This window comes from Miscanthus floridulus, chromosome 2, assembly GCF_019320115.1.
Source record: "Miscanthus floridulus cultivar M001 chromosome 2, ASM1932011v1, whole genome shotgun sequence".
Taxonomy (NCBI): Eukaryota; Viridiplantae; Streptophyta; class Magnoliopsida; order Poales; family Poaceae; genus Miscanthus; species Miscanthus floridulus.
In genome coordinates, this window is record NC_089581.1 from 16736326 (window position 1) to 16753328 (window position 17003).

A 17003-nucleotide genomic window follows, 5' to 3' on the forward strand; every position below is an offset into this window, starting at 1 on the left:
AATTTGCTATGTGGCCACACTACTAGGACAAACCAATCTTTTTAACGGGCCACATCCATGTGTTTGTTTTTTAGTTTAATCACCTAAGGCATGTTAGGGTTAGTCCAAGGAAATATGTACCCTTGTTTGGCACATGTTCTCACATGACATTTCATGTGCATGTTGTTTGCTTCAATTACCTAAGGCATGTTAGGTTTAGTCTAGGACCTCTGTACCCTAGTTTGGTACATGTTATCATATGTCATTTCATGTGTTGTGTGTGTTGAATTAGGTAATCCACTACTTCGTTACGTTTTATTTGCACTACGTGAGCTCGTTTCACTACCTATGTAATATTAAACTCAATATTATGACAATAAATAATAAAACCAACAACACTATGAAATGTCCAATAATAGAGCACATTAATCAACATAACAACATTTGAAGTACATGATGACAAACTAAATAACGCAGAACATACCCTAGGTACGTCCATACTTAAAGTGCATTACATGACAACATAATGCAAAGTCCAAGATTAGACAACATTGTTCATGAATAAACCATAGAACTAGCAAGTCATGAAGACTACTGAGTGCAACGAGGCCACTTTCTCTTCCTCTGGGCATCGGGATTCTCCCCCATCGCTGCCTTCGCTCGGAGCGCATGCTCAAGCTTCCTCTCCCTCTCCTCCATGTACGAAGCAACTCGCCTCCTTTCCTCCTCTTCCTTGTGCTCCTTTTCTAGAGCCTCCTCTTTGTGTCTCTTCTCCATCATCTCCTTGTCCTCTGCCTCCCACCGTAACAGTTTTCTGCATCCACTCCTTGTCTTCTGACTTGATCTCAGTGTCGATCCACTGCTCAAAATCACAGAGCAGTGGAGGGGTCTGCAACAAATGCAATTGTTACAAAACAAATAAATCATGCAAGACTTCATTTGACACAAAATAAATATTAAACAACATCAATTTCTCACCATCTTATTAATGCGGCGCTGACAAAGTGTAGGCTCAAACGCAAAATTGGCACACATCCAATATATCTGCCTATACATGTCCTCTTCATCGGACTTGGCTACTTTGCAAGGATCGTCGTAAAAGCACATGGGCACTGGAACACCACTAGGCAGAGGCAACGGATTGAAGGCATTTCCGGTCATCCGGCCATAACTACAATTGAACCAAATTTGTTCTAAGAACCGAAAGCAATGAACATTAAACCATAAACCTAGGGTTTTTCTATTTGTTGCACATAAATGAAAACATAATATAACACCATGATAAGAGATTACCTTGGCTTACTAGCTTTACCACGTCTTGGCATCCTACCGTTACATAATACAAAAAATAAAAAAAAATCACTTCAAACATTAGGTAATAATGTATCTAGGGTTGCAAAATAGACGTAATATATACCAAATTAATGCGTAAAGATGATAAGGGGAGAGAGGATACCTTGCTCGTGAAGATGTATGGATCAAATCCAAATATCCAAGGTCAAATTCGTCGATTTAAGAGATTGGGCGGGTTAGGAAGAGAAAGAAATCGAGAGGGGGAGGAAGAAATGAGAGTAGCCTCGACAAGGGAAACTTGGCCATGGGTTTTGAATCCATGCTCGGCGCCAGAATACATGGCTCCGAGATCTACGCCAAGATTTGTGGCGCCAAGCTCGGCGCCATGTATTCTGGCACCGAAGTACCGTCACGTCAACGCCACCTAGGATGCCCTGCTGTGCACGGCCAGGCACCTCGGAGCTGAGATCTGTGACGCCGAGACATGTTACCTCGACGCCATGAGTTCTGGCGCCGATCCCAGGGTCCAAAGATGAGTTTACGTCTCCTAGGGGGGCAAACATAAATTTTCTTCAAAAAAAAGGCTAAATTGTAAAAAAAAATGGGGAATTTGGATTAGGGAAGCCCAGCAAGACTAGTGACTGGGCCAAAAGCCCGCGCACAACAGTCGTAACGATTTGGTGCTGTTGGCTGGAGCTCTGCCAGCAGCCACAGCCTGGGAGGGAGGTCAGCATCGTCCGTCGTTGGCTTCATTCGCGCCGTGATTTCCTCCATCGCAAAGCTCTTTTCCTTTCCTCCCTCCACCTGACAAAGCTGTCGGATAGGAGGGGTAGCAGCCTGACCCTGACGTCCGCATGGACCGCGCCAGCTCGGCCGTCGATGACCCCCCGGGCCGCCGGGCGCAACGGAACCCCTTACCAAGGATTGGATTGTCGCCATGCCAGGCCACGACGCCGGTGCCGGTGGCGACCCCTTCATGCAAAAAGAAACCATGGTCGCAAAGCGAATTCTCGGACCAAAACAGGGATTAGGTAACCGATTCCGCACGACGGATCAGGTGCACTATTTCTAGCTCTGCGCATACATCAGTTTATCTTGAGATGAGAATTATCTTACAGAAACGAGAGATGATTCCAGGAATGCGCTAGCGAAAAGATAAAGCTATTAACAAAATAACAACTGGTGTAACATTTACGACCATTTGGTGGCTGCATTCGCCCTCGGAGTTTAAGTTAACGACGAAAAAACAAAAGAAGGGGAACTATCCTCCACATTCTACATGCTGACTTTTCAGCTGCACATCAAGTTAGCTGGCTGGAATTAACGCTTCAGTACTGCACAGGCTGATTCTTCCCAGGCCGACCGACGAGTCAATTGAACCGTCGATTTCTGAGTAAAAACTACAGGGGTGCCCCAGCAACTAATAATCTGCAAAAAACCGCAAGCCTCTTTCTGCCAACGGATGGATGTCATGCAAACTGCTGAGTCAAAACTCAAGAGGTACAAAAACAAATGGAGGCTTCGTCCATGTAAAAGCTTGGGGCCCAGAAAGCTTGCAACCAAATCTTACCATCTGCAACAAAGATTAAAAAAAAAAAAAAAGGTCATGAGACACATGTAATGGTAATGGAATGATACGAACATTTACAGCTATCTTGTGGCACCCAACAAAGATATCTACCACCATCACCCTATACAGCAGAATATTTTAACTAGACTACGAAATAAAACTAGGTGGTTTGTCTCAACATTGTAATATTTACACAATTGTATCAATATCTCAACCAAACATGTAAGCTTTACTTGCACTTACCAAGAATGGGGAGATTGTTGTGAAACAGCACCGTTGCAAGTACCATCAGCATTTTTGCTGTTGTCCCCATGCTCTTTGACCCCTAAACCTAGGGGATCAGCACTTGCATCAGAGCAAAGAGAATCTTCATTGGCTACATCAGGTGATTTCTCGGTTTTGTCTACAGAGGAAACAGCACCAGCTGTATAAATGTCTGATGACCATTATACAGAAGGAAAAGAAAATAATTGGGATATCAACAAGGAATATGGTGTCTGCTCTGACCTCCTTGAGAACTTTGATCTCCGTTAGGTAAGGAATTCAGCAATGGCTTTTGGAGAAGACCTGTACCAGGAAAAACTAACATGCTAATAGATTTCACTTCTTCCTTCTCAGAATCCTCAAGTGGACTAAATCCAAATCTAGATGTCCAGGTGTCCACAAGTTCTGTGATAGCAGGAATGATCAACTTCTCAACATTGAGAGAGCTCAGGATCTGACATAGAAAACAAGGGGCAATAATTAAACACCATCAGAAAAGTGCAACTAAGCAAGATATCAGATCAGTTAATCTAACCTACTATGGTAATCATCAATGTAAGGTGTATAGACAGGACAACTATGCTAGACTGGTAGTTGCAGACATTTCTGAAAATACAAGTAATGCTCCACAGTGGGTTCAACCATGTAAGGCGGCGTAGACTAGTTCAGCAGTACAAGGATTGTACAAATCAGAAAAAGCACACAGAAGCTAAGGAATACCTTTGTAACATGCAAGGGGTTAAGCAATCGAACCCTATATATCGTGCTGGACTCGTACTCCTATATATAACGCCCATGGGGCTACTATTCAATACAAGTGCTACTAATAAAACTAGGGAACTATCACCGAAGGATTAAATGCATTTTCTGCAAATAATTGCTGTCCTACACTAGCAATAGCACCATCAAGCATGCATACCATTTTGATTCCAGCTACAAGTCGGCGGCACATTCCTTGTCGCCTATACATATTCCGGGTACCAATGAACGGCATCTCAGCTAACTTGGTTCCATGTATTCTGTTCCAGGATAAGATATGAAAACAAAAAAATCATATAAGGGCCCAGTAATTCAAGAATAGTAACCTACCTAAAAGTAGAGAGCCTGTCAGTTTATGTTAACTGTTCATCCAATGATGTAACAAGACAGCCACAAAACAGCTACAGAAAGTTCATGTACGAAAAAAAAATACAAGGTATAAACATGCCTTGACAGATGTGTATTAGCAAGCTACAGAAAGTTCACACACATGCATGATTAATTATGCAAACTATATTCGTGAAAACATGAAATGAACCTTCCTAGAAGAAGCATTCAAAACTTCTTAGTTAAGAAAGATAAAGGGAGGTTTGCCTCCATGAGACTGCAAATACCATAGATTATTATTCAGCGCCAAGCCATGACCTGTACAGCAAAATACTAGGCAAGTAGGCATTCCAGTAAGGATGTTCTTTTCTTTCAAACTGGAATATACAATGGTTACAACGATCATGTAAAGTAATTCAAGTGAGTAACGGGTACAGCTCTATACTAAAGTTAGGCACTAAACAAGATCACCAGTACTAGAAATATGCAAAGTCAAGTCACTGTGTTTGAAAATTAGTTAGAAATGAATTGATTCAACTCAAAGAACACCGGACCCCGCCATGGTTGCTTGTTTAGAATATCTTTTGCTGGCACATTGGGACAAACTTTGGCCTGTTCAAGGGTTTTTTAGAGCCTATAGTATGGTTCTTTCTTAACTCCGCCTATGGTGAGGCGCCTTTGGTGTCCCAGCATAGTAGGTCCCAAGCCCTGGTAAAGGAGGAGGGTTGTGTTAGGCGTGGAGAGCCAATGTAAAAACTTAGCCACTTAAATGGAGATGAAACCCGAAAGAAAATCGTTGGGGCGTAACCCTCTTAGCGACGCGCCATATCGGAACCCGGGTATGGTGTTAAATGGGCAAGGGCCGGGTCGTCACCCCCGTGACGCGCCGTGTCGTGATCTGAGCATGGTGTCAAGTAACCAAGGATCGGGTCGTCGCTTCCTTAGTGGCGCGCTACATCAGCGCCCGGGTGTAGTGAAAAATGAGCAAGGGTCTTCACATCAGAGTCAACGGGTGCGAAGGGTAAGAAAGCTAGTCGAACCAACTAGGATCCGTTTAGGTAGTTGGAATGTAGGGTCACTTACAGGTAAGTTAAGAGAATTAGTTGATACCGCGACTAGGAGGCGTGTAAATATATTATGCGTTCAAGAGACTAAATGGAAGGGTCAGAAGGCGAAGGAGATGGACAATATAGGTTTCAAGCTTTGGTACACAGGGACAGTCGCGAATAGAAATGGAGTAGGAGTTTTGATTAATAAGAGCCTCAAGAATGGTGTGGTGGGAGTGAGAAGGCAAGGAGATAGGATTATCTTAGTCAAGCTTGTCGTTGATAATATGGTCTTGAACGTAATTAGTGCGTATGCCCCCCAAGTAGGCCTCGACGAAAGTGCTAAGAGACAATTCTAGGAAGACTTAGATGGCCTGGTTAGAGCTATACCTAGTAGTGAGAAGCTTTTTATAGGAGGAGATCTTAATGGACATGTAGGTACTACAAGCGCAGGTTTCGAGGCAGTTCATGGAGGTTTTGGGTATGGTAGTAGGAATCAGGAGGGGGAGAAAGTTCTGGACTTCGCGGTAGCTTTTGACCTGATGATAGCCAGCACTTTCTTTAGAAAGAGAGAATCTCATCTAGTGACCTTCAGTAGTGGACAACACTGTAGCCAGATTGACTTTGTCCTCGCAAGAAGAAAGGACAAACGAGCATGCTTGGATTGCAAGATGATACCAGGGGAGTGTGTTGTTTCTCAACATAAGCTTTTGGTGGAAGATTTTCGTTTTCAGGTGCATGCCCGTAGGGATAAACAAGCTAAGATTGAAAGAACAAAGTGGTGAAAACTGAAAGGGGAGACGTCAGAGGTATTTAACGAAAGGGTTATCAAAGAGGGCTCTTGGAAGGAAGAAGACGACATAAACAATATGTGGGACAAGATGGCAACCAACATTCGGAAGGTAGCCTCAGAGGTGTGTGGAGTAACCAAAGGAAGAGGACGCGAGGCTAAAGATACTTGGTGGTGGAACGAGGAAGTCCAAAGGGCTATTAAGGAGAAGAAAGAATGCTATAGACGCTTGTACCATGACAGGAGTGTGCACAACATAGAGAAGTACAAGGTGGCAAAGAAGACTGCAAAACGAGCTGTAAGTGTGGCAAAGGGTAGAGCGTACGAGGATCTTTACCAACATTTGAGTACGAAGGAAGGAGAGAAGGACATTTATAGGATGGCTAGGGTTCGTAAGAAAAGACACGGAACTTCAACCAAGTTAAGTGCATTAAGGATGAAAGGGAGCATCTCTTGGTAAAGGAGAATGAGATCCGACATCGATGGCAAAAGTACTTTGACAAATTGTTCAATGGTGAGAATATGGACACAACCTTTCAGTTGGATGACTCTTTTGATGACACCAATAGGCGCTTTGTGCGGAGAATCTAAGAATCTGAGGTCAGAGAGGCGTTGAAAAGGATGAAAGGAGGTAAGGCGATGGGACCGGATGGTATCCCAATCGAGGTGTGGAGATGCCTCTGGGACATAACTGTAGTATGGTTAACCAAGCTGTTCAACCATATTTTTCGATCGAACAAGATGCCTGATGAGTGAAGAAGTATATTAGTACCGATCTACAAGAATAAAGGGGATATTCAAAGTTGTACAAATTACCGGGGAATTAAGTTGATGAGCCATACTATGAAGCTATGGGAGAGAGTTATCGAGCATCGCTTGAGAGCAATAACGCGGGTCTCTATGAACCAATTTGGTTTCGTGCCCGGAAGGTCAACCATGGAAGCCATTTTCTTAATAAGACAAGTTATGGAGCGGTATAGGGAGAAGAAGAAGGATCTACACATGGTTTTTATTGACTTGGAGAAGGCTTATGATAAAATACCAAGGAATGTTATGTGGTGGCCTTTGGACAAATATAAAGTCCCAACGAAGTACGTCGGGCTCATTAAGAACATGTACAGCAATGTTGTGACTAGAGTTCGAACAAGTGATGGAGACACGGATGACTTCCCGATAATGATAGGACTACATCAAGGGTCAGCTTTGAGCCCTTATTTGTTTGCTTTAGTGATGGATGAGGTCACAAGGGACATACAAGGGAACATCCCTTGGTGTATGCTTTTCGCGGACGATGTAGTGCTAGTTGATGAAAGCCAGACAGGAGGGAATCAGAAACTGGAGTTATGGGGGAAGACTTTGGAGTCCAAAGGTTTTAGACCTAGTAGAACTAAAACTGAGTATATGAGATGTGACTTCGGCACTACTCGAAAGGAGGAAGATGTTAGTTTGGAAGGTCAAGTAGTGCCTAGGAAGGATACCTTTCGATATTTAGGATCAATGCTACAGAGGGACGGGGATATTGATGAAGATGTTAGCCTTAGAATCAAAGTAGGGTGGATGAAGTGGCGGCAAGCGTCTGGTGTCCTATGTGACAAAAGGGTACCACAGAAGCTAAAAGGCAAGTTTTATAGGACGGCGATTAGACCTGCTATGTTGTATGGTGCAGAATGTTGGCCTACGAAAAGACGACATATTCAACAGCTAAGTGTCGCGGAAATGCGTATGTTGCGTTGGATTTGCGGTCATACAAGAAGGGATCGAGTTCGAAACGATGATATACGTGAGAGATTAGGGGTAGCGCCAATTGAAGAAAAACTTGTCCAACACCGGTTGAGATGGTTTGGACATGTGCAACGGAGACCTCCAGATGCACCGGTGCGTAGTGGAATCCTAAGTCAGGATAGTAACGTGAAGAGAGGCAGAGGAAGACCGAAGTTGACTTGGGTAGAGACAATAAAAGGAGACTTGAAAGGATGGAATATACCCAAAGACTTAGCCTTAGATAGGAGTGCTTAGAAGACAGCTATTCACGTGCCTGAACCTTGATTGCTTCTGTTGGGTTTCAACTCTAGCCTACCCCAACTTGTTTGGGACTTAAAGGCTTTGTTGTTGTTGTTGTTGTTGTTGTTGTTGTTGTTGTATAGTATGGTTCTTTCTTATCCATTTCACCAAATTGGTATTCAGATCTATATAGCTTGGGTATATATCTCACTGGATACAGCATTCAGTGCCATATAGATGCCTAGACAGTCACAAAACATAGCAAGAAAAAGAAAATAAGAGGAAACAACACACCGGACAGATGCTGCAGCTATTATTTCATCTCCACGTTCTAAAATGAATATATAGAATCCACGGAAATCCAATCGGGCAAAATTTGATCTGCATGCAAGGAAAGACAAAAGGAGCAATTAGTTATCTCCGACAAAAGTTGCCACGGCAGCATGGCATCAACACAGAAACCTGTAACTGTTAAAAGAATACGCCAATTTACACATCAACAAAAAAAAAAATCGTTCCAAGCAATAATGAGACCATTAAATCAACCAGCGACCCATCAAGCGCTTTTTTGATAGATTACATTAATAAATTGGAAATGTGGGAGTTACATTTTGACGGTGCCACTAATCGCATGGCGCATTGCTTCCTTTTGTTATTTGATGTATGTCCAGGTGAAAATTTGGTGCTTACAGCCTTTGCTTCCTTTTTTATTCTATGTATGATGTATATTTGGCATGTATCACATATCATGGTTCCAATAATAATTTTCTAAGTTCGATCCCACATAAGGCCACATACCACTTCCACTTAATGGTACTACCCATTCATACCTATCCCTAGCTAAACTACCATATTAGGAACTTTTCAAAGTTAGGATTGCATCAAGCTGACACCCTGGAACACCTAAAGCATGAAAGGACTGCAAAAGCCGGAACAGAATGGCAGGTTGTGAATGGACTAACGGAAAGGCTGCAGGTCAACAGTGGTTAAAAGCACAGATGGTGTTATGTGCATTGTATGCATTGTCAGGGTTTACTTCAGTATATAGTTGAATTTCAGTATGTAATGGAGCAAATTAGTTTAAATTATCCCTTACATACTACAATATGCCAATGGCCCCCTATACCATAAGGATATGATCTAAGTTGTTACAGATGAAAATAGAGAAAACGATGAAGATTGTTATATTATTAGAATTACCAAAAATGACTCAACATCCAAAATTAACAGGGCTAAAATCTTTACTATCTCCAGAATACTAAAAAGCAGTTAAATTTATGACGAGGAAACCCATTTAATATACGCATGTCAATCTATGAAGAGCTATGCACTTCTCCATTATGCACAGAGATGACAAGTTAACAATGAGCAACAAGTTCAGTAATATTGTCTAATCAGCTCAACCCGATAGCCCCGCCAATACACAGAAGGTGGGTGGGAGAGAGAATAGTGTGGAATGAATTAAAAGGCCATAGTATCAACAGCTTGCACGTTGTACAAAGGATACTTGAAACTGCATGGATTACGGCAACCTTGTAGAAAGATAGATGCATACCCACAGCTATACACAACATTGCGTATCAAGTTGACGCCAGTTCTCTGGTCAACAATCGGAAGGAAGCATTCATCCATTAATGAAAGTGCAACAGCAATCTTGGAGTTACACTCAACTCTTATGTCCAAAGGAAGGACTTCTTCTGGTACATCTTCATGGATGCGTTGAACAACTCTGCATGAATATTCTGGTTCAAGATCCTTCTTGACTGCAAGAAGATTCTGCAATTCCTCAAACAGCTGCATCACAGAAATAGAGATTTTAGATTCTGTAATTATATCATTGGAACTTCTTGGGTCAGTTGGGGCATAGGAGGGTATACATACATTAACAAACGAGAAGATAAATAAAACAACAAATAGATATAGAGCATCTAGACAGGAAGTGTGTTTGATGGTAAAAAAAAACTAGTGGTTAATAGAGCATTTTCGAAAAGACACAACTTCCATGGTGCTTTCGCATTTGACATTTCTTAAGACTAAATACCAATTGTCTAGTTTCAAAACTAGAAATTCAGAAGAAGAGTAGACCTTTTAATAGTTGGACTGAAATGACAAGATTCTCATGTCACTAAATAGGAGTTCAAATACCACACCCATATGTAATCACTTATAGTAATGGAATTCATGTAAATAAAAACCAGTGGCCTGAATATATGTACGTTGCACATGAGATTGGTATTATATCAAGTACAGATACTTGGACACAGAAGGAAATAGCATATATGCATAATCAAGAAAGGAAGCTGACAGAGTAGAGAGATGAAAGATGGTGCATATATTTAATGACTGAGGTCTCAGACATATAACAACAGCAAAGCCTTTTAGTCCCAAACCCAACATGAGCCACTAACAAAAAGGAAACGATGTCTGCCTCAAACATCAAAGTAAAATAGCAAGTGTCACCATTTGAATTATGCTCATGAAAACCACAAGGTAGTATATCCAGAAACAAGGTCAAGGGAAAAAGAACAATAGTCTGACAAGCGTTACCAGTCTGCAGCTTTGTTGGCAGAATAGATTGCCTGTCTGACTGGAAAGGTTAGTTATGGAATCATTCTCAGGAGAGCAGGCTTCATGATCTGCAGACATTATTGTATGAAATACTCAAAGACATGATTGAGCATCAACATAATATAGTAAGATAATAATGAAAATGCGGAATAAAAAGTATCAAAGACTTCAAAATTTGAAAGAACTACTGAAAAAGTATAAACAGGGATCACATACACTGCTCTTCGCACTGGGAACAAGTATGCAATGAAGAATCAACATCAGCAGCGTCTTCAGCACCATCACTAGAATGTTCATGGCAAAACTTACATGAACAGTTTGCACAACACCAATAATCAGAGGGAAGTTCCTGCAAAATTGGAAATTCAATAGATTAGAGAATGATGTGCCGAAAAGTTTTAATGAGTCTTATCAGTACAGAAAACTGGGAGCACTATTATTGGGCATTGCAAGTTTTCGATCATGCCCTAATGCAGTAACAGCTAAATTTGAAAAAAAAGGTACATAAATTAAAATACTGCCATTAGTTGATTCAATCAAAAGAAACGTTACGGTTAATGAAAAACAATTAAGACAACAGCCAATAACAGTACTCGTATGAAAGGCATAAATGCATACCTCCAGTCCTAGACAACTCATGTGAAATGTCGAGGGGCATCCATCACAGCAGATCAAATTGCCTCCATCGCCGCAAATACCACAGGTGTCATCATTGGGGTCATCGCCCTCAATGCTAACAGGAAAGAAATCTTGCCTTTCAGCATCAGACTGCATATTCCATGCATTAATGAGACAATGCAAAAGGTCAATGTCTAGCCCATCCACAAGTATGTTTCTGTATGGCTTATTTACTTCAGAACCAGCATGAGCTACAAATTCAAGCACTGAAAGGACCTCGCTACAGCAGCTGCAGTTAATCCCATCCCTAGTGACAATACCCTCTAGTAAAACCTTTGAGTGGCTTTCATCCATACATTTCAGCTTAGTGTTGACTGATAGAACATCCAGATCAATCAGCCAGGAGAAGATTGTACGTTTCCATTCATATGGAACAAAACCATCAGTGCCGCTGCCAGACTCCTTGTTCGATCCACGAACGAGTAGAGCACAACCACCTCGTTTTTTTCTTTCATTGCCTAAGTGCAGTCTTCTTGAATTCGTAGTGTTCTTCTTCTTTTCCTTTTTGAACCTTTTCTGTCTCAACCTTTGAATTGCTACTTTGGTTGTTCGTTTGTTTACAACAACTCTTTTTAATTTGCTAAGGATATCCTCTGTTAAAGTACAACCTGAAGAACCAGAGACCTGCATTTTGCCAGGGCTACCAACAGATTTTTTTGACAAAGTCTGGTCTTTAGAACTTTCCTTCTGCTCAGATTCCATACTTGCATGAAACGCATAATATGCTTTTGTGACTGACCAGTAAGACCCTTTGCCACTAGGAGGTATATACACGGAATCCATGTAGTCTCTACCATTCCTGGGTCTTAAATCAATTGTCCAGCCAGCATCTAGAAGCATGGCCTTTATCTGATCACTTATTTTTTGCTTTTCTTCACGAAGAGTTCCTGTACCTTCAGGCACCTTCGTTTCCCCTTTTCCTGGCTGCAGTGATAAGGAGCTAGATTCAGATTTGATCAGAGGAGGTCTACCCAAACGACCTGCTTTGGAAGGACCAGAAGTATGCTTCAACTTAGATCCAGCCCTTTGTTTATGCACAGATTTCTTCCTTTTCCGCCGATTCTTTTTCACAACAATAACTTCTTCAGAATCACTGGAGTCCTCTTGTTTTGGCACGACAAGACGGGCAGCACCACGACGACGTCCGCTACGAGTTCTCCTGTAGGAAGTATCACTGCTGATCTCATCATCATCAGATTGATCCTGTGTCTGCTTGATAGCATTTTGATTAGAGTGGTTAGAAGATCTGCTTGATAAATTTGTTTGATTGCGATGCTGCCGTTCCCTCAGAACACGTTTATTGCCCAAATCACAGTTATTCCCAATAAGCTTCTCTCCAGAAGACTTATTTGGTTGGTCTATCTCAGGATCAGAAGACGTATTTCTTGTCTTCTTCATGGCTGGCAAATCAATTGGTGACTTTCCAGTGATTTTATCAAGCCCTGCTTCCAATATCCTCTTCTTGCTGGCAACAATTTTCGCACCAACAGACAGTATTGGTTTCTGCACAGGAGTCTTATTTTCAGATTTAACTCCATCAGAATCAGTATGCTCCATATCATTTCTCTCAGTGATGGCTGAACCAGAGATATTCTGATCCACCGCAGAAACAGCTGCTCCGGTTGTTTTCTTAAGAATGCTGACACTTCCCACAGGTGGTTGTGTCTTCAAATTGATCTCTGTTTCATTTTCTGATTCCTTATTCTCTGTGGCATTCACATGATTATCATTCTCAGTAACACTTGAGTCTCTTCGATCAGCCACCTTTTCTTTCACTGCTTGCTTCTCCATACTGGTATTACGTTCTCCTAGCTCGGCATGGTGACCTTTTGGAGATACTGCACTGCTCACTTTCCTTGTATAATGAGCAACAATATCTCCCTTCCTCCCTCTGCTTCCTAGTGCAGCCTCATTTGTGGTAGTTTTACATGAGCTTCCAGAAACTTCTCTCTGCCTAACTGTAGCTGACCTTGTAACTCGCTTCTCAAACCGCGACTCCTCTCCACATGTCCCCTGCTTTGTCTCACATGATTTTCTACCTCTCCTTGTAAAGACAATGTCATGTGATGAAACATCATTGGCTTCGTTCACGGGGCTTCCCCTCTCCTCCTGCTTAGTGCACCCAGTTAGATCAGTGTGGTTATCTACTGCGCATCTTCCATTCTCAGTCAAAGAAATGTCAGTTTCTGTACAAACATCGTCAATGTGAGAATGCTTCTCAATTTTCGGATCACTACTGTGGAGTATCACTTCCTCGGTATGAACCACATTATTCTCCTGCTTACTATCCTCCTGCTTAACAGATTCTGATCCACTGGTAGGGATGGTTTTGGTTAAATCTGTACTTGTGTTGGCATCATCAGCAATTGCTGAGTCTATGACCTCACCCTGACAAGGTCCATGTCTCACTTTGTTATCTTGGACCTCATCAACACTCAAACTGTTTATTCCAGCTCTGGAGTCATTCTGCTCTGAATGAGTTACAGCGGACACCTTCTCATCTGATTTGACTGTCTTATCATCTGATTCTGAATTGCTACCTTGAGTGCCTAAGCCATCACCTTGAGAAATATATGTTGCAGGAACACCAGGCATTCCCATATTATTCTCAGAACACCTAGCTGACTCTTCCGAGACATCGCTCGCGTCCAAGTTAACCAATCCATTGGCTTCCTCACCATTGCAAGTTACTTCCATCAGCACCCTGCCTTTGCAAGCCTCAGCCTCCACAATAGCCTCACAGTGTTTCGTCTCCAAACTGTCAGTTTTGCTAACCTCCGCACCCACTCCACAGGCTGCCTCAGCCTCAGCACGCAGCTTCATGGCATCGGACCTCAACACCCTTTTTGTCACACCACTCCTGTCCTCATCTGCAGAACCCCTCCGGTCCTTCCTTTTCTTCCCAGTCAAGGCAGGCCCTCCGCCAAGATCCTCATCACCAGAAGACTTGTTTTCCTCCAAGAAGGCGGGATCCTTCTTCAAATCCTTTGCCACACTTCCTTCCATTCCTGGCATTGGAGCTCCCTTAGGAGAGCCTTTATTGCCCATTCCAAGCCCCTGCAGAAGATCAAAAACCTCATCAGATGATCAAACTCCACTATTTCTCTCATCTAGAGTTCACGAGATGGTAAACCAACTAAACAGCACAGCCTGCCCTAAACCCTTGTTTAAACCTATTCCGACATGATTAAGAAATTCCGGACAATGCAAAACATAACGGGCAAAAAAAATGTACCACAAGTAACTATTTTAATTCGTTTCCCAGAAAAAGAAAACAAAAGGTAGTCTGAAGCAAAGACTCCGCCAGCAGCAACCCTACCGGAAAAGGAAGCAAGCAAGCAAAAACATAGCCCCAATAAAGAAGCGTAATTCCTGGGGAAATTTGGGACAGGAAGCAACTCACAGTGGCGTTGGGCATGGGGGTTCGGTTGAACCCCCAAAATTTCTGGGGAATTCGGCAGCACGAAGCCCTGTGGCGTCAACTGCTTCCGTCTGCCGATCTCCAGCGGCGAAGAGCAACCACCTAATCAAACCACCCGAACGGAGGAATAGGTCAGTACGGCACCACTCGGCGCAAAAGTCCGCCGCACCAAACCGAGCAGGAACAGAGGGAGATTTGGATTCCTTCCCCGAACAAAGAGATAGAGGAAAAAAAACAACTCCTTGAACAAGGGAATCCATCCACCCCTCCCCAGCAACAGCCAGGACGAATCACTCACCAGCGGAAACGGGAGCAACCGGCCGACCTCCGCGCTCCCGGCGGCTGGATCTCCGGCCAGGCGCCGCGGCGGGTTGAGCAGGAGCGGCGGGTGGAGGATCAGCGGCGAGTAGTGGGAACTGGGAGACAAGGGACCGGCGGCCTTGTGCTGTGCTCTCTCGCGTTTTCCTGGGGGGGGGGTTTATTTGTTTTGTTTTTGGGATCATCCGGCGCTGCGGCCTGCGGGCGCCTGCGTTGATAGTGTGCCCGTTGGGTGGGTGGGCAGCGGTAACTGACGCGCGGGGCCTGCGCCGCAGCCGCAGACGTGGAAACGCGGGCCGAGGCTGCGTGCCTGCGTTGGGGTGGGTTGCGTTGAGTGGGGTTTGATCTGGTTTCGTGCCTGAGCAGACCCCGGGGAGGGTTGTGGGTACGAGAGGTCAGTGTCACGATTTGGTTTTTGAATGTTTGGGGGTGTGGTTGTGTGGACTGACATTTTCCCTCCATTTTTCAGCTCTGCTCGTTGTCACACTGGAGTCGCCGCTGCCCGGTGCGCACGGGACGGACGGGGAGACAAACAAAGCTGGATTTGAGGTTTGAGGATTCCAGGGAACGGCTAGTTCTTTTGATCGACAATTCAATTCGTCTGCTGGTGTTTAGTGACTTTGTAGACAGTATCTTTTTAGGGTTTTAGCGATGTTCTTATATGCCTAACGGCCGACCACTAACTCAGATCCCAAGGATTAATTGCACGGTGGGCATGCATACATAGGTAATGGAAACCGTTATATGTTACTCATATCAGCTACCTCAACGGTCGGTGACTCACTCGTATGGTTTAGTTAACGACTTTCTGTAGTGGGATCTGCATGGACGAGTAAATCATAAACGATAACATCATATGTTACTTGGAGAAAAAGAATCACATGAGTAAATAATGCTCTTGGATGTACTACTATTACATGAATTGATGGTTTCCTCCGGTTGATATATACGTGGAACTATGTTGAAACTATTAAGTTTGTAAAAAGGGGGGCGGAACAACACTATGGAAAGGTGTGATTGGAGGAAAGAACAAGCAATGGAGAAGGAAAGTTTGGAACCTATATGCTTTCTCCCTTGAGGGGTGTGTTCAATCAATAATAATCTTATACCTTTGCTTGCTGGTAAAATGTGATATATTGAGTGCATGTATCCTTGAGTAGTCAACTGCACCTATTAGGTCAATATTCGCCTTTAGATATTTCTTATATTCTCTAGGACTCTCTAGTGGTTATATCACTAGTAAGCTATCACAACTATCATTTTTGCTTAGCCTTCTTTATCATCACTAACTATGGACATCACTTTCATTGTGGTTTCATGATTTAGTGATTGACAACCCATTTGGTTTGCTCGTGTTTTTTATAACTTGTAGACTACATGGTTTAGGTTTTTAGTCTACTTGGTGTCTAGTGATTTATAGAGAGGGAACATGCATGTAACAGTGAAGAATCACGTTATTCGTTACATGTCTCGTGATGGCTTAACAGTTGAAAGCTAACTCACTCAAAAATTAATGATTTATACGACGAGCATGCATAGGTAGGCACTAGATATTGTATGTTACTCATATCAACTAGCTCAATAGTAGGTGACTCACTTGTGTGTTTTTAATTAAGGAATTTATGTAGTGGGGTGTGCATGAATGGGTAAATCAGTAATGATGGCGTCACATGTTAGCTATGGAAAAAAATAATTCGCACAAGTAAATAATGCTTTTAGATGTACGATTACATGACTAATAATGTTCATAGAATTGATGTATATGCGAGCTGAGTGTCTATATATGTGGAACTATGTTGAACTTAGGTTTGTAAAAAAAGATGCAATGGTGTGATTAGAGAAATGGAGTAGCAATAGAGAGGCAAAACTTTGGAATCTATGCTTCCTCGCTAGAGCGATGCATTCAATCAATAATAACCTTATACTTTTGCTTGCTAATAAAAATATGATATATTAAGTGCATGTATCCTTGAGTAATCAACTGCACTT

At 42.7% G+C, this 17003-nt stretch overlaps 1 protein-coding gene across 2 annotated transcripts; it reads right to left on the minus strand.

Moving 5' to 3' along the window:
- Nucleotides 1–2417: 2417 nt before the first annotated feature.
- LOC136518369 (uncharacterized) lies at nucleotides 2418–15187 on the minus strand. Of its 2 annotated transcripts, XM_066512019.1 has the most exons (11): nucleotides 14995–15187; nucleotides 14679–14798; nucleotides 11216–14332; nucleotides 10814–10946; nucleotides 10577–10665; nucleotides 9585–9823; nucleotides 8324–8410; nucleotides 4026–4125; nucleotides 3350–3560; nucleotides 3086–3245; nucleotides 2418–2845 (listed from the first exon to the last, which is right to left on the minus strand). In XM_066512019.1, coding segments are annotated over exons 2-11 (4152 nt in total). In that variant the 5' UTR covers nucleotides 14694–14798; nucleotides 14995–15187; the 3' UTR covers nucleotides 2418–2844. The 2 variants fall into 2 exon arrangements, with proteins under 2 accessions (XP_066368116.1, XP_066368122.1); XM_066512025.1 differs by lacking the exons at nucleotides 2418–2845; nucleotides 3086–3245; nucleotides 3350–3560; nucleotides 4026–4125 and adding an exon at nucleotides 4134–4900.
- Between the last annotated feature and the right edge of the window lie 1816 nt (nucleotides 15188–17003).